This window comes from Mchenga conophoros, linkage group LG10, assembly GCF_057382185.1.
Source record: "Mchenga conophoros isolate Kocher_MC1m ecotype Shallow Benthic linkage group LG10, M_conophoros_male_GT1.1, whole genome shotgun sequence".
NCBI classification, from domain to species: Eukaryota; Metazoa; Chordata; class Actinopteri; order Cichliformes; family Cichlidae; genus Mchenga; species Mchenga conophoros.
In genome coordinates, this window is record NC_140535.1 from 25091043 (window position 1) to 25111669 (window position 20627).

Here is a 20627-nt window from a genome sequence, read left to right on the forward strand (position 1 = left end):
TGTAATTAAGTAATAACACATACATAAATGTAATATAAATAAGATACAAATTTTGACTAAGTGTAGTCAAAAAAGTAGCATTTTAGATTAAGTTTTTTTCCCTGATCCGATCAGGACTGTACACAGTTATGATTTAATTGAGCTGGGATGGTGGGGATGAATGATAACCTGTTCTAGTAAATGTTTAACTGTCATATTGGTATAAAGGAAGGCTCAATGGAACAAGGTTCGCTGGGAATCATTTCTAATTTGGAGGAGCACTATTTGACAAGAATGAAGGATTGTAATGAATACTGACTGTATGCACAGTATCATTTTCTCTCAGGTATTAAGTGCTGTGAGCAGTCAAAAAGGGTTGACCCACTAATTTTAAAGTTCATAGATGATATCTTCACAAGTGCTATGTATATGAATTATATTAAAGTAAACATTTAACATAGTTGTTTTGCATAACAGTAATAGATTTACAGATAATGTTGCAAATCAGGGAGCAGGATTGTTATATGATAATATGGGATTTAGAAAAAGTAGAGTGTAATTTATATAGTCATTGAAGGCATTGAATGTAGCGTACTAAGCCAACCCCCCGCCCCCAGTGTTGCTGACTGAAACTGTAAACTTACCAGTATGGTGTTCCAATGAAAGAATCTCTTCTTTGCAACGTTTTGGTATTTTTTGCAGACACACCAAAGTCAGCTGCATGAAAAAAAGAAAAACGAAAAGAAAAGTCACGTGATGGAGGAAAGACGTTCACTAGCATTTCACAGAAGGAAGGAATGAAACCAATTCAAAAACTTCCGGCTTTTTTTTTTTTTTTTCCCACAACCACGCCCATGAGGTAGACAAATACTTTTTAGCTTGTAAAGCCATCCTGACTGTGTGATCTTTGGAGTTACAAATCCAGAAACAGTAAATTTATAGCAGTCCTATTTCCTTAAAAAAGTTGCCAGATTTCCAGATTACAGGGGTCTTGTTTTCACTTTAGTTTTTTCCTCCCGCCTGTCAGAAGGAATATCATGTGTACCATGCCGGGGTTAGAGAAGTGCTTGGCAGTAGCGCTTAGATTTTGCACACAAGGCAGCAGGGTCACATCTTCAATTACAAACTGGCATGTTCTATTATGGGTTCTTAAATGACTTTTGGTTTTGTAGACTACAATTCAAAATCTTTGGCTTCACTGTCAAATGCATCACTTGAAACAGTCTGAGCTTTTGCAGCAAGGATTTCTACATCTCAGAGACATTGAAATTAAGCAGTCCTTTTATTTTACATTGAATAAGAGTTAACACTATGTTTTTGGTAAAAACAACACAAAACAGATTAAATAGTTGTTCATTACCTACAACAGGGCTCTCATTATGTTCTACACTTCCAGGAACTAGTGCACAATAGCAGGTTTTAGCAGGAGTCCCAAAAGAAGTGAAGTAATGTTAGTGGCAACCTCTATGCTTTTATCTTTTACCACTTCAATTATGCCCATTAGTCAGAGTTTATACTCATCAAATTCGAGGGTCTAAGTGTCAGATGCTGCTTGCTGCCTCTTGAAGCCAATTTCTGAGTTTTTCCTTTGTTCCCGCTTCCGCATGTCTACTACATTAGGGTCCAAGATTAACATCACTAATTCAGTATTCGACAAAATATGTAATATGCTCATCTTCCATTACAGTGCTGAACAATGTTTTCTTTGCATAACATTTTGATAGCAAAATGAAGTAGACCATTGACTTTAGAATTTATTATGACCCAAATAATTATTACATGAGATCACATTGACCTTTAAACGTCAAATTCTAATCAGTTGATCCCTGGGTCTAAGCCTATTTTAAAGACACGTCTCAAGGATTTCCTGATGAGAATAAAATTACAAAATTGTGATGGGAGACAGATGTAATCACTGACTCACAAGCCCTCACTGTTCACAGGTTATCATCATCATCAAAAACTGAATTGAAATCCACTGAGAACGACAAATGTGACGTTGTGTTTGAGAAAAATCTGTGTGAAGGTCATCACTGTAGCAAGTCACTTTAAATTCTGACCAGTACTGTAGGGAGTTGTAGCGATTCTTGTGAATTGACGGACAAACGATGGATACAACAACATGGCATAACCGGATTGGCAAATCGTATAGGCTAAAAATAATGTTTCCTTCATGACGATAGCAGGAAGGCATGATACCTCTGATCCAATATTCATTTGCTTTTGTTTTTATCGTTACCTGGATACAGCAACAGGAATTATGAGCAATTTTTTTTTGCCATCATCAACAATTCTTGGCACTGGTCACAACTGCTGTAAATAAGTTCGTAAAAATCATTAAAGACTTTTTTTAATCCAAAAAAGAACTGCATGAATGCTTCATGAAGATCAGACATTTTAGCTGACCTCAAAGATAGTTTAATTGCTGTCTTGTTTGAATTAACATGTATTTAGATAAGTTTGAAGACCGTAAATGAGTCCATGTCATGACATAATGGGTTTACAGAGGCAACTCCCAGTGATTATAGGCAACTGTGGTGGAGCTGGAGAAGAATGTAAGCAGGAAAGATTCTTGGCATGCAGCTTAATGAGCACACTTTTTGACAAAAATGTGTCATATGAATTTCTTTTTTTTTGGTCTTAGCTCAGTAAAAATGATCAGAGAGTCAATCAGAGTAAAGAAGGTAAAACATCACGCCACAAACAGTTATCTAAAGTTTCATATCTGAGGATCCTAAATGTTATGCAATCATTTAGACAATTCAGCACTTGCTTACCTGGCACTTAGACAAAGCACTGCACTAGAACACAACACTTCAATCTAAAACAAACTAGAGTGTGGATCCAACTTTTGTCGTCCAGCCATAAAATTTGAAGAATGTGAGGAACGCTTCAAAAAGCCAATAAATGAATAAAAATATGCAATGTTCTCAGATCACAGTTTTCCCACACAGTGCTTGCGATTCGCTGACAGCAGCAAAGGAGGAGTGCAGGACCTCTTACTGTGCATGTTATGTGTGGCATGCATTTATGTCAAAGAAACAATGAACCTAAAGATTAGCCAAGACCCCAGAAATAACCTTCAATAATCAATGTGAATGATACATTAATCTGGGAATTAGTCCCACAATAATTAATTTAGCAGTAAAATGCAACAGTTGAAATTCACAAATGTTTTTTAAGAGGTTAAAAAACTGCTCGAGTCAAATAAGAAAAGCAACCAATACTTTGTATTAGTCTGTACTATATTTTCTGCCTGAATATCAAATAAAATCTCAGTTTTCAAAACAGTACTGCAGTTTTCTGACTGTTCATACAAATGTGGTTGCAAAAACAAAACATCATTTTGTCCACCTTGATGCCTCTATAATAAAAAAAATGATCAATGCATTACACTCTGCTAGAAATGAAAAACCTGAACATCACAACATCTAAAACTAAACACTTACCCAGTTTGATGTCACCATCCAGCATTAGGAGGATGTTACCAGCCTTCAGGTCTCTGTGGATGATCTTCAATCCATGGAGGTAGTCTAGCGCCTCCAACATCTGGCGACAAACTACCTGAATCTGGGGCTCTGTCAGCCCCCGATCCAACTCTGATATGGGCAGGAGAGGAGGAGAGGTTAGAGCAACAGAGACGGAACACTGCATCCTTGTAATTCATACAATCATGGCAAAATAAAGAGTACAGAGCTACCGTGTGAGCTCCATGAGAAAAAAAAAAAACAACACTAAACCCACCATAGCAGATCAGGTAGTATTACCCGATAAGTAATCCCAGATTAGAAAAACCTTCACACATCCAAGATAATCCTGCCCTGTAGACTTCGTTTCATCTCTGTCTGTGTTTGGTTAGCTGCAGATGGGGTGCAGGCAGTTACGAGGATGTGGATTACCCAGTGAAAACACCAGGGGGATTTCCCACACAGGAGGACTCCACTATGTCTGACTGTTTCAAGGCTTCAAGGTCAAATTAATAAAGCTGTAGTATGATGCTGTTTTTCAGGATTTTCTGCCTGATAAATTTGAGATTTTTAAATACATATACGGTCATGAAAGCTAAGAACTAATTTTGACTTAAAAAAAAAATTTAAAAAGACAAAAAAATAAAAACACTCTCTGAGGTTTGGAAACCAACTGTTGTTGTAAAGGAAAAAGATTTTTAAATGAAAATACAGAGACAGAATGGCCTACCTAGCATGGCGGCATCCACAGCGCCTCCAGGGCAGAACTCAATCATGATCTGGGGGGGGGAATAGAAACTGGTGTTAAACTTAACCCAGGAATTATAAGTAATAAAACTGAAAGCTGAAAAACAGTCAGTGAAAGTCTGTGTTTCATAAGTTTGAACTTAGCTGTTGATGAAGCTTTTAATGTGTCTGTGATAGCAGAGACATCAATATACTTTAAGATGAAGGATTTTCAGTGGGACATAAAAGCAGAAAATCTAAATTTATATCAGAAGTGTGTCCTTCCTGTTAAATTATGTCATCACTACCTGTAGAGGAAAAACTGCCAAACACACATCAGTTCAGCAGTAAAGTAAAAGAAAAGGCAGATGGAGGAGGTAAAAACTGAAGAGGTTTCCTAAATGGAGTCTTATTAGCCATGTCCTCAAACACACCTATTAGAAAACCATAGTAAGATTGAACTTCTTTCACAGCACATACTTCATTTATAATTATGTTTTGATTCCAAAATTGAACTCTTGGTACTACGAAGCATACCTGCTGTGTGATCTCATTTTATTTTTTACAATCATCAGTCTTTCTTGCTATGACAACACTGCCAAAGCATCAGCCAGGCGCTGGACAAGGCGTGGAGTTTCAGCCCAGACAAACCCGCACAATGAACGACAAATACCAAAAGGTGAAACCACACCATTGCACGTCTGACGGTATGAAACTATGCATACCTCTGTGTACACGCGGTCACGTGAAGGCGCACATACTTTGCAAAGAATCAGAATATGAGGGCTGCCATTCTTGGCATTGAACACCAGGTGGAACAATGCTCTTCTGTCACGCTGACAAACTTCATTAGTTTGGGCTCTGCCATGTGTCATCAGCGATCTTCCATTTTGCTTAGTCTGTTTAAAAGTTAGTCTCATATCAGATTTTTAGTTTTTTTAAATAAACAGCTGAAAGACTGTCTGGCCTGTGTATGACGCATGTTTCCAGCTTTTATATCTTTGAACTAGATCGAAGTTTTACCACGTGTTTAAGTTGTTTTACAGTAGCTAAAAACCTGTTTTAAGATTCCACTGTTTGATCAACAAAGAAGAAACAGAAATCTAACATAGGTCAGGTTTAGCATTTTATTCTTCAAGTAAGAAGATTATTAAGGAAAAAGAGTTTCGCACACACTTCAAAAATTAACATTTCCTGTTGATATGCATCCTTCCACCATTATGATCTGTAAAAGTTAAATAAGAACAGAATGTATTATTTTAAAATGTGTACCAACTGATGTGCAGTTTCTTCCCATCAATATTATCAGTATATATACACACACTCTGAAAATATTTTGTTTATTCTACATATTCTCAACACTACAGAGGGTGGTTAATCACACCTTTTATTACAAACCACATCCCTGTTCCTGCTCACCACTGCCCATTTTTTTCACTTCTGTTTAAAAACCACTCTCCAAGTTAAACGAACTGCACTTTAGTGGTAGCACAAAGCGCTGGCCAAACTAAACAGCTGTACATTACTCGGCTGTGACAGAGGCAACTGGTTTGTGTAGTCATCAGTGTGTCTGCAGCAAAGATTTGTTCTCGCTGCGTGAAAGAATCTTGGATGATGTGTGATGCTGTGGGTAAAGAATGCGCTCCAACTGGTCAAGCTGCATGATATTCATAACCACTGTGGGCTGAACACACACATACACTCAGTGTCCCTGTGTATTTGAGTCAGAGTGAGACTTTAAAAAAAAAATAAAAAAAACTAAACAATAACCCAGTGTACTTCATCCCCTGTTTAAAGATATATCTCACATTTTACTCTAAAGGGGTGATTTTTTATCTTCAAGTGTCTTAAAAAGCATTAGGACAATTTATGAGTGTCTTTTTCTTCCGAGTACAGCTGGACACAACTTGATAAAGTCTACAAACCCCTAAAAGCTTTAAAATAAATGGAGCAGGCTTAGCTGACACCGCAGTGTTCCTCCAGTTCGCCACTCTGTACCTTCACAGTGATTTCTTACCTCAATTTAACAGACGGCAAAGGAAAGTAAAAGGCTATTTGCCAGCAAAAAAAATGTTATACAATCGAGGATAACTAAACCTTCAAAAACGCAGGCAAGGTGGTGTAAAAAAAACAAAACAAAAAAAAAACAACCCAAAAACCCTTAGAAAGTCTTCTTTCTTTGTCAAACTGTACAGCGCTTGACTAGAGTAATGCACTTACAATTTCTCACTGTATCTAGGACTAGGTACTGTTCAATGACCTATTTAAGATTATATATAATATTATGAATTCAATATAATCCAGGCCTACAGACTGTGGGTGATCTTGATTCCCTCAACCTAGCCATAAGCCTGTCTTAATGGGCAAAACTTGAAGAGTGTAGTGGCATTTAGGCTGCACCCGGTCCACACACAAAAAAAAAAAAAAAGACTTGACCCATTACCCACTTTAAGCCTACCTCATGAGTTTCTGACCACTGACACATTTGACAGCGCCAAGTTGCACATGCCTAAAGTAACACAGATTTTTGTAGTATTAGACCGTTTAGACATAGAGCACTCATTAAAGCTTGGACAGCTTGGACAGTTGGACAGTCTCGGTCGTTGTGTCCTTGGGCAAGACACTTCACCCGTTGCCTACTGGTGGTGGTCAGAGGGCCCGGTGGCGCCAGTGTCCGGCAGCCTCGCCTCTATCAGTGCGCCCCAGGGTGGCTGTGGCTACAATGTAGCTTGCCATCACCAGTGTGTGAATGTGTGTGTGAATGGGTGGATGACTGGATATGTAAAGCGCTTTGGGGTCCTTAGGGACTAGTAAGGCGCTATATAAATACAGGCCATTTACCATTTACCATTCATTAGGGGGAAAAAAAAAAGAAAAAAAGAAAATTTGCATAGCTAACTATGAGTAATACTAAGGGATAATGTACTTTTACATGCTAAATGATATGAAATATTCTCTTAGCTGTTTAAATCCTCTCTTCTCCTGCGTCTTTCTTTGCCTCTCCCTGTTTGTTCTTCTCGGTGCTGACATCAGCAATCCCATCTCCACGTTAAAGGCCCCGTTTTTCTCACGCTGTGGGCCAGACTGCCTTGCTAACCTCCAGACCAGATTGGAACAAACAGCCTCTCACTGTCTTCTCTCTTTGTGGTAGAAAGCAGAGCGGGTGGGTCGTCACTGGAATGCACTGACTTACACTGCCCAGTCCACCCAATTGGAGGTAACCAGGGCCTGACCACCAGTAACTACTGGGCTAATTGTTGTGCTTACAGCAATGAGGTGTAGAAACTTTTCCAGATTGTGCTCTTGTAAAGACTAATTACAGACAACCAGTTGTCACTTCAGTGACAATCTTTAACACAGATACTTTACATACATTTTAAAAACATTTCCAATACTTTTAAGACACTGAGTGTAATTATGTGTTAGACAGAGAAACACATTAATTACTGGAGACAGCTCAGAATTCACATGACAAACAAGGCCTGTTACTCTGAAGCCACAAAACACAGGAAACATGTGGTCTGAAAGCAACAGGCAGAGAGGTATGTACATTTAACTTATCAAGCTAACCTAACAGTTGCACAGGGTCCAGCTTTGACTCATGGGCAATGTTCAACCCCCTCCACATTTTATTTAGGTCAACTACTAAATTCATTGTTGGTTTAATGCATGTATGCAATAAAGCATAATTACATTGTGTTTAGCAATTTTTAGTACATTAATTCTTTATTAAAACATGAGTTTGGCTTTGTTGCGTTACACCTCTGGTAAAGTTTTGACTGATCAGCAGTTCATTAAGTGTTAACTTGAATTTTAATAGCTTACGAGTTCTGTCATGCTTGATTTAAGGCTTACAATTCTAATGCTTAATAATTAACTGAAAACTAACAGAAGAGTCACAAACATGCCAAACTAAACATCTACATTTTGCACTTCTAGTAACCGCAATAATCTTTATCTTTAGCTTTAACACTGCCTTGTAATTCTTCAAATATTTAAAATCATGCCCCGACGTGAGGTCACCATTTGTCTTGGCCAGATAGAGTGGGAGATTACAGAGGGAGTTGAAAAGTTTACACTTGACCCAGTGTATGTGTGAGAAGAAGGAATGATTCAAGAGCAGGGGAAACATAGCTGAGATTAATCCTCATTCTTGTAGTATCATCAGGGTCATTTCTGATGCATTATGTCAGCCAGGGGTTCTTCTGTCATTCCTATTTAGGCAATAGACTCTTCTTATCACTATTTTTACAACAAATCTTGCATACGGAGGAGAAATATACTCAAGATAAAACTGTTGCAATAAAAACAGTTGTCACAGAGTGAAACGGAACATCCCACCAGCCGTTCAACATGCACAGTGAAAATATTTGTTTTGACCCTCTTCACTGACTGTTGAGGTTTGTGTGTCATGGCTTTTTTGGGTCCTGGTTATGAGTGGTTTTGAGAGGAAGACGACTGAAGTTCCTTTAGTGCATTATGCACCAATCTAATTTCAGCCTAAAATCATTGAAAAAGGTCGAATTTATTTAATTGCTTTGTTTTGTTTTTCTCCATCCAGATCATGTTAAAATGTGTAAAGATAGTGTGTCAGTGTTTGTGGTTAACCTCTTTGACAATGTTCAGCCAAAGAAAAATAAAACAAAGAGCCAGAGGGCAGCAAGTCTGTGGTTTGTCTGATTTGCTCATTCAGATTTCAGCATTACCTACCCAGAGTTTATTCTCATAATAGAAAGCATCAAGCAGCTTGACAATGTAGCGGTGGTCACATTTAGCCAAGATGTCAATCTCGACTATGTAATCTTCCAACTCTTCCTCAGATTTGGTCTCGATCACTTTGGCAGCAGCCAGAACTCCTGTCTCCTTGTTTCTGGCCTGTGAAAGGAAAACAGATCAATGTTAAATGAAACATGCATGAGTAATGGCAGACCTTTTTTTTAACTCAGCTTCCTCCCGTTTTTGTGCTCAAAGACTTTCAAAGCAAAAGTAACCAACCCTGTGAATTTAAGTGTTTCAGGTCTCCAGAGAGACCAATTTTTATCATTTAGTTATACAGAAAACATCAACAGTGCGGGAGGTTATTGCCAACATTTAATTTTTCATGGCCCATATAACAGGGAAAAATAAATAAATACACAGTATGACCAATGTTAAGATTAAGGGCCACATTTACAGTTCAAAGGCCCCCTTTTTGTTTGAAAATCTACAGTTGGTGATTAACTAAAGAGGTGCAGTGTCATGGCGTAGTCAGAGGTATTTTTCCAGCTAGCCATAATTAATACAAAATGTGTTGGTAGATGATTCTGTACATTTTCCACAGTACTTAAAATCATACAAATGTGAATTTTGCAACGTGCAATTTACAGTAAAATGTGCTAGGGGCGCATCTCATTTTGAGCCTCATGTGACTGTGATAGTTTCCCGTAAGAGTGGTAATTTATTTGGAATGTCAGGCGGTGAAATTATCAAAATGAGCTCATAATTGACAAAGATGGATGGCTCAAAGCTCGGAGCTCGGTGCTAAAGCATTAGCTCCGTCCTTAAATGAGTCTCTCAATGAGTTCTCACTCTGAGTTTCTAGAGACAGAACAATGCCTGAGATTAGGCACACAGCACAGGAACATCTAATGATAAATGAGGTTTGGCTTGGACGGTCTCAGTCGTTGTGTCCTTGGGCAAGACACTTCACCCGTTGCCTACTGGTGGTGGTCAGAGGGCCCGGTGGCGCCAGTGTCCGGCAGCCTCGCCTCTGTCAGTGGGGCCCAGGGTGGCTGTGGCTACAATGTAGCTTGCCATCACCAGTGTGTGAATGTGTGTGTGAATGGGTGGATGACTGGATGTGTAAAGCGCTTTGGGGTCCTTAGGGACTAGAAAAGCGCTATACAAATACAGGCCATTTACCATTTTTATAACCCTCCTTTGGATAAATGCTGGACTCCACCTGAGTTGTCAGTTTTATGCAGAGATAAGATGCTCAACAGCGAATTCTAACAGTAGAGTTTCTTATATCAAAATACATATTGATTCTCCTTCTCCAGTTGCCTCTCTTTTATTTGAATTACAGTTTCCAGAGAGAAACACATGTGTAAAACCTGAGCATACACTATATTATCTTACTCACTACCTTGTCAAGTCTGCTCATTTTTGGCAAAACTAATTTGCTCTGCTCTTGGTAGACTGCATTAATAATCTTTTTAAATGAACTAGCTGCATTTATAAATGAGTACGTAACTTTCCACTCCCATCAATGCACTGGGGAATCATGGTAACGTGCCCTGCATAGTTTATCTGGCACCAAGAGTCTCAAGTCTTAGTTTGTTCAAAAGAGATAACTTTGATCACAATCTGTGCTGGACTTTATTGTCCATGCTGTAGCCAAACGGAAGAAGACACTCCAAGATCCACACGACAGCAATTAAAATGCTGACTAACATTTACAGGCAAAACTGGAAAGGAAGCTCCACACCCTCCCCTGAGCAACTGAAGAGTCAGAGGAACTGAAAAGAAGAAAATGCCACTTTAGCCAAACCCATCACACGCATAGACAAAGAATTCCTCATCGCTCTGAGTGGTAAAGAGAAGAAAATAAAGCAACAAAACATTCAAACGGTAGAGTGACTCAAACAGCATCAAACACATGACGCTCTCTCGTGTATGAGGCAGGCTTTTTTCAATGTGTTTCTACAGTCAGAAGTAAATATTCACTCCAATCATTGTTAGTGTTCAACTGGAGACAAATGAAGACTTAAAGTGAAGTCAACAACAAATAGCTAAAGGCGGGGTCATCTGCTACACCTCATTTAAACCTGCCCTAAAAAAATATCAATTCAATTTCTTTGCTGTAAAAATCTAATATCTAGGAAGTGATGGTTTCATCACGATCATGAATGTTGTCTGATTAATATGGTCAATGCATGTGCATATAATGAGCACAAGTGTTTGATTTTATGACTAAATAAGGAAAAAACAAAGAAAAAGAAACAACTGCCTATCCTGGTGAAATCTGGACCCTGTTGTGGTCTACATCCACCCAGTGGCCTGCAGAAACAGACTATATTAAGTCTGGTATCTGAATCCTTCATGGTTTACAGAGGCTGTGGGAAAACATCTGAACAAACACATGAGGTTCACAGCGACACATCCTCATCGCAGTACTCCTTGGACTATGCGCGTTTACCTAACAGAGCTCCGGAGAAGTTAAACTTTCACCAGCAGATTAACCTAAAGTGTGACTCAACAGGATGCGATCTCTTGCCATCAAACAATCAGTCTGTTAACAAGTCTCAACAGTAAACACAGACACCAAACTCTTGCAACTGCTTTGCTAACATTACAGCTCTCTGCAATAGCGCTGTATCAGCTTCAACAAAGTCACCATCTGGGGTCAGATTTCCAAAGAAATGCATGTTTTGACAAGCTAACAATTCCAACTACATGTCTGTGGAAAGCACATCTGACACACACAGTCAACACTGTGTGGGTAACCTTATTTTTAGTACAACAGATTTTTTTTTTTTAAGTTCTTAACTTCCTTGTACAAAATGAAACTCTCCAGACACTTAAGAAATTCGAAACAAGATATTTTATTCTCATTTAGTACAATTCTTCCTTGTCAGACCTGCCTTCCTTGTTAAGTAAAAGGTAACTTGAATTCCAGAAGGTTTATTGGAGTTCTAGTTACTAGTAGAGTGTAAAGTAAAATGATTCAGAAAAAGGTTAAACTTACACACTCCTTAAGCATTTTTTTAATCCATCTAGTCCAACTATTACCCATGTTGGGATATTTAAAATTCCAATATTTCCTTTTTTCAGATATTTGCAACTTCCCTGTTGGCAACACAAATGGAATATGTGTTTGGAATATCCCAACACACAACAATATCGCAAACACGACAACAGGGTAGACAAGAACAGTCGGGCAAAGCATAACCGAGTGAGCAAATAGCTAAACATGACAAATGTTAGCGGAGTCGGTTGAGTTTTTATGTGTTTGAAAGAAAAAGAATACAAATATTGACGAATACATTGAAACATTTAATGTTTAAGTCGAATATCCATATCAATCGTTTAATTAAAAAATAAAAAATAAAATCATACATCAGACAGACTCTGCTCAGAAAGGCCCGTCTCTCATGCACACATGCGGGCATGCACGCACGCACATACACACCCCTTTACATCTCAGTGGGAGCAAGGCAGAGGAATGTGCCTCTGGGCTTCAGCTGGTTGGGGGTAGACTCAATGGGCAGACTGAGAGAAGTGAGTGTCCTGCAGTTATGTGGTCCTTTTTGTGTGGAGTGAGGAATGCATTACGTCAATGAGGATCCTCAAGCATGGTATATAAACACAAACGTGTTTATATATGCACCTTACCATCTGTATACATTCCACTAAAAGGAACAAACATCAAATCTCAAAGGACAAGCTGAATTTCTGGAAACTAGCACCACATCAGTGCACAAGTGTACGCAGTCATATGTGCACGTTTTGGTGTATAAATGGTAATGTGCTTATTGCACCCAACTAAAAAATTGAAAATGTTTTCCACCACATCATCCCATATAAGAAGGATTGTACCTTTTTTTGCACTTTATGCAAGAAATATGACAACATTTTCTAACTTGTAACAGTTTTCCAACTTGCAACTCCTACACAACTCATCTGTTATAGAGCAGATGACACACACACTGATATCAGCTGGCCCAGGGGCCACCTACAGCATTCTTAACATGTTCACTCATGACATAACTAAAGTTCCTCCACTTTTTAAAAAGCATACTCGGGCACCAGATGTTAAAGTTGAATAGGGAAAAATATCACGCTTTATTGAAAACATAAATATCTAATTTATTACATAACGACGGCACACCCACAACCCCTTAAGGAGAAGAAATATAGTCAACTTGATACTGTAGCCGTTGCCATCCCACGAGACAACACTGTTTCAAACCCGATGACTCTTTACTTCCTCTGACTCTACTCCAGAGGAGAACAAATGTCTTAGGCTTTGTTTTGGTCTGGTTTCCATGGTTTCTACCTAAAGAACTTGTTTCTTGTCTGTCCTCATGGTTCAAAGCTCTCTGTCCGTTTTACCATTTGCTCTTGTGGCATTTCAACAGACGGCCTAAGCATTTGTTCACTTTGAATTTTGTAAATTCTGAAAATATCTGATTAAACCACACATCAACTAACAGACTACAGAATGCTGAGTTATTAACCTGGACCACAGACTTATAATTTGGGCTGTTGGGCAATTAAATACTGCCATTATTTAATCTGCAGATTAATTTGGTCTATTAAAAACCAAAGAGTTGCCAAAAAATATTTCATTTACTCCAACATTGCATAACTCCAAAGATTGCAACAGAGTTACCATTTGTGAGCCTGTTGCTATCAAATTCTTAGCATTCAGATTGGAAAAATTATTATTTCCCTATCAAAATAGTTTCTGGCAACCTTTAGATCAATAATATCTCAGAGACTGTGAAAAGAAAACATTTCTTCTGCATCTTTTCATTTTCTTTATGTTTTTTTAATCAATCATCCACCAGCCTACTATCAGAGTGCCTCTGTACCCATCTTTCTGAAGGTGATTTAAGTCTCTCATATGGTTTTCAGTCTACTTAATGTAACACATGTGCAATAAACCCAGTCCATCCTCCTCACTTTGTACGCGAAGCTGTAAATATGAAATGTGTCTGCCAAACCTGCCTGACTTAGTTTTCCCATACTACTTTCTGAAGCTCCTGCTAGACAAAAGAATTAGAAAGGGGCAAGGACAGATGTTACTGTCCTGTGTGTCCACCTCCACACATACTGTAGGTACTGATAGACTAAGTAAACATAAACATACAAAAGCACACACTTCCAGTCTCCTGTGTTTGTGTGGCAGTCTTTTCAAAGTTAATCAGGACTGGAAGCAATAATGTTAAATATCCTGTGTTGACTAAAGTATTAATGATTAATGTGGATGTTTTGATTCAAAAGCACATGCCTGGATAATACAGCAGCTAAAACCCTAATCTCAACCTTAAAAATAAACTTAGATTAACGTTTTCGTCATTTTTAAAATGTATCTTTGTTATTGTTAAGAACATTTAAAAAAATTAAGTGACATGTCAAGGGACGAGGTGACCTTATGTGACTGATTACACAGAGAACTTTCTCTGGGGTCACTCACCTACAGGCTGAACAGGCACTAAACACATACAGCTCCCTTCAGGAGAATGTGTGCACGGTAGACCTTTGTCCCTTTATAAACCTGTGAACCGCCTCGCCCCTACAGGCCCTTCCCACATGTCTGCGAGCAAGAATGTGGTTCTTAGCTCACATATACAACTCACACCTCTTCATTACTGCTGGGGATGCCTTTGACTCACTTTTTGTAGTCCTAATTTCCTTTTTATTGCCTCTGCCACCTTCACATTTCCAGTATGAATCAGAAAGCAAATGCTTCTAAAGTGGGCTTGACACTCGCTTAAAGGTGGGAAAGAAATGAGCTGATCAAAATAATTAAAGCTCGTCTGAGTCACCTTTTGCTATTGTTTGCGTACAGCAATTAGACCTTATAGGAAGTAGAAGTGACTGAATAGTGCATTTGCCTGGATTCATCCACCCAGTCAAGTCACCAGCTCTCCTATCTTCTTGGTAAAGGTTGTTGTTCGCAGCTTTTGAGAAGGGCCCAAGCCACTATCTTGGAGCCCCCCCATCCCCAAGCTCCCTACACTTTAGGCCAAACTGACAAACCACTACGGAGTAATGGATTGTGTTTTTTGTGATAAAAAAAAAATAGAAAATACTGATTGGGCGTAAAGGTCAACAGTATAAATGGTTTATGTGGAAGTATGTTACCCAGTAAAGTATGAAAACTAATGTAGTCATCATCTTTTATTTACTGGATATGATGCATTCATGTGACATAGTAAAAATGTTCTTCCAAAAAAAAAAAAAAAAAAAAAAAAAAAAAGGCACAAGGAAGCATACCTATAACTCTCACATGACATATTTTTAACAGGAAAGGAAATTACTAATTTGCCACTGCTACTGTTTATTAGGTTTTTTAAGTTCCAAGACAGTAAAGATGAATGATAAAAAGCCTTCAGTGTGGTTGTCACTGCTCCTAAGAGCAGGGCTTCTCTGGGTCTAATCTCAAGAAGAAAGTAAAGTAAGAGAAGAAGAAAAGTGACTAAAATGTTTCAAGGCTGCGTAGCCAGTGCTTACCTTTCACCTAGACATGTGAATGGCTCTGCAAACCCAATCATTATGGCTAACCCCTACCTTAAAAAAATAGATTAAAGACATGAATGTAGCTATGGCTCTATTGTGAAATACCAGAAGCTCTTACAGCGAAACGCATCAGTGAAGAACAAAGATTGTTTGACATATTTTCTTCTTTCAACGCCAGAGCATGACTCTTCCTCCTCTATCAAAACCACTGACTGTAAAGACAGCACAAATGTATGAATTTAGACTACTACTGGGACTACTGGGCAAAGGATACCTGACTGGAACAAATTTGTACAAAAACTGCCTAACAATGAAGCAATGAGCCTTTTCAGGATGTGAAAGTTGTGATCAACATTGCAACATGCCCCAAATTCAACCCCAAAGTCACAAAAACAAAGCAGGTCAGGGAGGCAGGAAGTTATAACATACAATACCACAGACAGCCTTGGAAGAAAACCTGTAACACTTAATTCTTTAATCAGTGATACACCGGCCTTCAAACCTTGACTTTCATGACAAAGGAGTCAAACTTCCTGAGTGCAGACTAGAAGAATTTAAAGCACACCACAAAACCAAGCTCGGGCAAGTACTGCATGATTACCAGATTAATCAGAAAAAGTGTACAAGTGACACAAATGTAGAAAATCTGATATAACTGAAAATTCTAAATCTTTCATTTTCTCGATTGCTAATGCTGTCCGAGTATGAACTCACACATATCAGAAATTATCATGTAGATCATTAACCTCAGACCTACAACTAGAAACACAGATCACGGCTTTTGTAAATGCCGATGACAATGTCATCACGAGGATAACAGGGACTCCAACCATTCTGAGCCCACACCCATCCAGCTGGGCTCTTATCAGTCACCGTGGGCCCAGCTGCTCCCTGAGATTAGACCCAGGGAAACCCTGCTCTCGGGAGCAGTGACGACAATGCCACTGAAGTCTTTTTAAACATTCGTCTTGGAGCCACTCTTGATAACTGTGAGCATTTCATATGAACCTTGCGGCTTTCCTTCACAAAAAGGAAGTTGCAACCTTTGCCCCCTCCTACTCACCATGTGAGTTTCTCTTTGACTTCACAGTAGATGGTAATCATATTTTAAGTGATTTTCTGCAAGTCTTACAAAAAAACTACATAGAAGAGAAATGTCTTGTTTTATGCCTTTAACCAGTCCAGGATTTCCCACAACATTTTGGCCCGGTGTATGACCACATTTCTCCAACCTAATGTGCATAAATAGAGTTTTTTAAAAGTTTCAAAGATGATCAGATCCGTTACATTAAGTACTGTGGCCTAAACACTTGGCCGACTACCGTACTCGTTTCGTTTTTGCCATAGTTGAGGCCACCTACACACTTTCTACTACACAACATCCAGGCTGAACACACTGTCAGACCAACAGGGACAAGATTCACTGCGCTTTTCATCCCACAAAGGGAATTTGACAGCGCGTAACCTTAAAGCCTGTGTGTGTCTATGGAAACATTTCACTAGCAGCAGCAGGCTAGTGTGCTCAGTGGCACGTGGCTCATTAATTAGTGAGAAGGGCTATACAACTCAATTGTTTCATGCCTCACTTGCAGCCACAACACCTTCATACACAAGCGCAAGACTCCTTCCAACAAGTGCAAACATGCACAGAGCAAAGACATCATCCTATGACACACTGAATCTGCAGGAAGTGGAATATGAAACTTGATTAGCCAGTGATAGTTTATAAAAAAAAAAAAAAAGCCTACAGGGAGACAGAAGTGTCACAGTGTTGTGGGTGTGTGCATTACATTGCGAAACAAACCAGCAAGTAAAAGACTGATAGCAAGCATCAAAATCCAATTTAGCATTTAACTAGTGCTAATAAAATTTAACTGCAATTTGAATCTAAACGTAGCACTGATTGCACACAGATTTTTTTTTTTGTGGTCAAAACTAACTTACTGACAAGTAAAATGTGCTCTAAGGTTAAAGATATGTTTGGCCCTCGAGTGATAAATGCAGTGTTAGAAACATCGGCTTTCCATTTAGCTGCTCTATAATCCCATTTAACTGCTGCTGGACAGTGATACTTTAACCTCATTAACAGAGCACCAGAAGGTGTAAACAACAGCATGTTTGAGTACATGTTTGTATCTGTAGCGTCCTGTGATACTCAGACTCATTAACAAAATGAATATTCTGCATTCAGGTAATTTATGCATCAAAGTATCAGCCAACACAAGTGCACGCTTGTACTTATAGCACTTGGATGACAGATATTTGCACAATATTTTGACCCTCAATCTCCAGCAATAAAAAAGTTAGAAACACAGGCTTAAGTTTTATAGACAGTCATATTTTTTTTCCTAGCAGCCTTTCAATAATGGAAAAGTACAGTTTCACCTACAGGGAAGAATATATTCGATAACTGGGGGAGTATATTGCATTTTATGAGATCCTTCTTTCACACTGTTCCTGGGTTACAGCCATGCACACACATAGATTGATTTGTCCTTAGCACTACCCTTAAGCCTGGGAGTTGTTATTCTCCTGCTGGTGACATTAACCTTTGGAGAATCAGCCTGTGTGGAGCACTCGGTACTCTCTAGCAAAACTGCACAATTACACAAATCTGTCCTCAATCTCAAAGACCGAAACAAAAACAAAAAAAGCTCTACAAGCAGCGGTGTCCGACAAATGAAATTTATACTTTCTTCTCCTGCTGCCCATTGCACATCAACAGCCATCTTTTTTGTGACTCCTGCCCTCCCCCAAACAGTTTGACAAGTAGATGATCTCACAAGTGACAGGACACAGAGCCTCCTTCCCTCACGCCTGCTCTATCAAATACTTCTAACATCTGAAAGCATGTACAATTCACCACACAAGGCCTTTCCCTCCCACAGATGGGCCAATTATTCTGAGGTTTGGGAGCAGCGAGAGGAAGCCGTCTCCTGATGCAGTCCCACAGTTTCCTCTCTTGGCCATCGTCTGCTCTTGCTCTGCCTCCCTCCACTCCATCTGACAGCTGCAGGTGTGGAGCTGTCCTCCTCCAACCAACTGAAGGAGGAGAAACAGGAACCCAGGCAAATATAGTGTGGAAGGGACATTACATTTTGTAAGCTTGCCAGTTGTCTAAGTAGCACTTAATCACACTAGATGTACCAGCCACTTTCATTTGGCTTTAGCTTTAAACACTTTGGAGCTGAAGTGGACTGTGTGTACTTCTGCACTTAGAAACCTGAGTAATAAACAGCAGCTTATTAAAGGTTTCTTCAGATTTAAAGAACCTTGTACCAGGTCCCTGCCTTAGCATCTCAGGAAGAAAACTCAAAGCACTGTGCGTTTTCATAGTATGCTTCACTGTTAAGATAAATTATGCAACTTCACTTCTAGCTATAACTTGATCGCCATGTTACTATTTTCTTTTCATTAAATTGCATCCGTGGCAATAGCTTTGCTGGAATAGTGAGCATTATGGTGCTCTTCACACCCATTTCCCCACATGTATGTAAACTTTCCAGTAAAAACAAAAAAAAGAAAAGTCTAAACAAGGTGGGGTCCTCTGAAAAGACTGCGCTCTCTGTTCAGTGCAGAATTCTGCTTAAAGCATCACTTCTTCCACTGAGGCCCCTGATGTGTCAAAGACCTTCACTGTGCTCCACTGGGCTGTGTAGACACAGAAGGCCTGTGCCCCGCGTTGCAGAGGGCAGTGAATGTCTTACAGAGCCAGATTAAATATCTCCACTGAGTCAAAGTGCTGATGGTGGTGGTGCTGCTGGTGGTGGTGCTAAGGTGCTTTCACTGTCCCTGCAGGCTGACTCAACAGTGGAGTCACATCGTGGCATTTTTCTAAATCCTCCACATGGCATACATAATTTCAACTGCATTCACACAAGTTCTGAGAGGTCAGACCTGAGAGAGAAAAGAAGAGAGGTGCATCGAGGAGCCACACAGAAGTAGTAGTCACCCATGCTGATTCTAAATATTTAGCAAAACTTTCACATGACAGCCAAAGTTAATGTAATGACTGCATGGGTCTGTTTAACATAAGAACTCTTGACCAGCAACATAGTTCAGATATCTGTCATATTACAGCAATGCTGGGATGGTTCAGCACCCACAGGTGAATGGAACTAGTCCACACCCAAAGGATGCAAGGCTTTAAAGTGTGTGACAGGTGGGGGAAAAATACACAGAAACACCCATTTGAAATGAAACTGGTATAAAGTATATATTAGGACGTTTACTACATTTTGTCAGAGTAAACTTAAGTAACTTTTTGATATTCAAGGAAGTTTTCATAAGCACAAACAGGCAACTTATCAACATTTCGAGAGGACTACTTCATTTGAGGACAAATGGGGTTCTTGGGGTTCTACAGCATTGTCAGACAACAGGTGCCTCGTGTCTTTTGAGAACACACTTACCTTGTAGACCTTTCCAAAAGCACCGTCGCCCAGCTCGCCAATAATTTCCCAAATGTCGTTGGGATTGACGTCCCGATTGACGTGCTCGTACTGTTTGGCTTTCTTTTTCATATCCATGGTGGGTAGACGAAATAGTTTACTGAATCTACCGAACGCCATTATTAACAATGTACTAACTTCAACTTTAAAAAGAAAAAAATATATTTAAAAAAAAAAAAAAACTGTCTTGAGCACGAGAGCACTAGGCACGCAGAAACGTGCAGTCCGCTAAAAAGAAAGTCTTATCTACCAATTTACAGCGTCACTTTCAGCGTCCTTGAGAGAAGAAAAAGAGAACTGGGCTGGTTCACAAAAAAAGAAGAAAAAGTTAATCTATTCCGTCCATTTCAGCCCGTGGGCTCTGTCGTGGAAACTTGGCGTAATCCAATTAACAGGCTGTGGTTAAGTGCTGGGCGCGCGGTGACCACCTGCTGCTACGAAGACACGATGGAATTGCTGCTCGCCTGTCTGGCTGGGCAACTTGTTGATTCAAAATAGCCCCACCTCGTTTCTGAACAGCGCTCGCGCTGCCGACATGGAAATGTAGGAAATGTAGTTCCTTGGGTAGAACGAGTCGGTTGATATACAGCGTCGAGGCGGTAAAACAGGACTTCATGTCCGGGTTGATGCTCGGCGTGCTCTCTGACAGCGGCGGCGTCTCCTTCAACTTCAACAGCTGTGCTGTATACCAAAGTATAACCCCTGTAAGAACATTTAGACTGCATGCATGAAGTTAGGACACCATTATATACAGATTTTGTCTTCTCGTTCTCCTGTT

The 20627-nt window shown here is 39.5% G+C and overlaps 1 protein-coding gene across 1 annotated transcript in view; it reads right to left on the reverse strand.

Moving 5' to 3' along the window:
• The window catches only part of stk10 (serine/threonine kinase 10), a 38453-nt gene extending 18128 nt beyond the window's left edge, over window positions 1–20325 (reverse strand). Inside the window, exons 1-5 of the mRNA XM_085289539.1 lie at window positions 19811–20325; window positions 8883–9047; window positions 4177–4225; window positions 3429–3578; window positions 624–696 (exon numbers count right to left, since the gene is read on the reverse strand). Of these exons, the coding sequence (XP_085145665.1) occupies window positions 624–696; window positions 3429–3578; window positions 4177–4225; window positions 8883–9047; window positions 19811–19969 (596 nt within the window). The 5' untranslated portion in view covers window positions 19970–20325. The remainder of the gene's footprint in view (window positions 1–623; window positions 697–3428; window positions 3579–4176; window positions 4226–8882; window positions 9048–19810) is intronic.
• Between the last annotated feature and the right edge of the window lie 302 nt (window positions 20326–20627).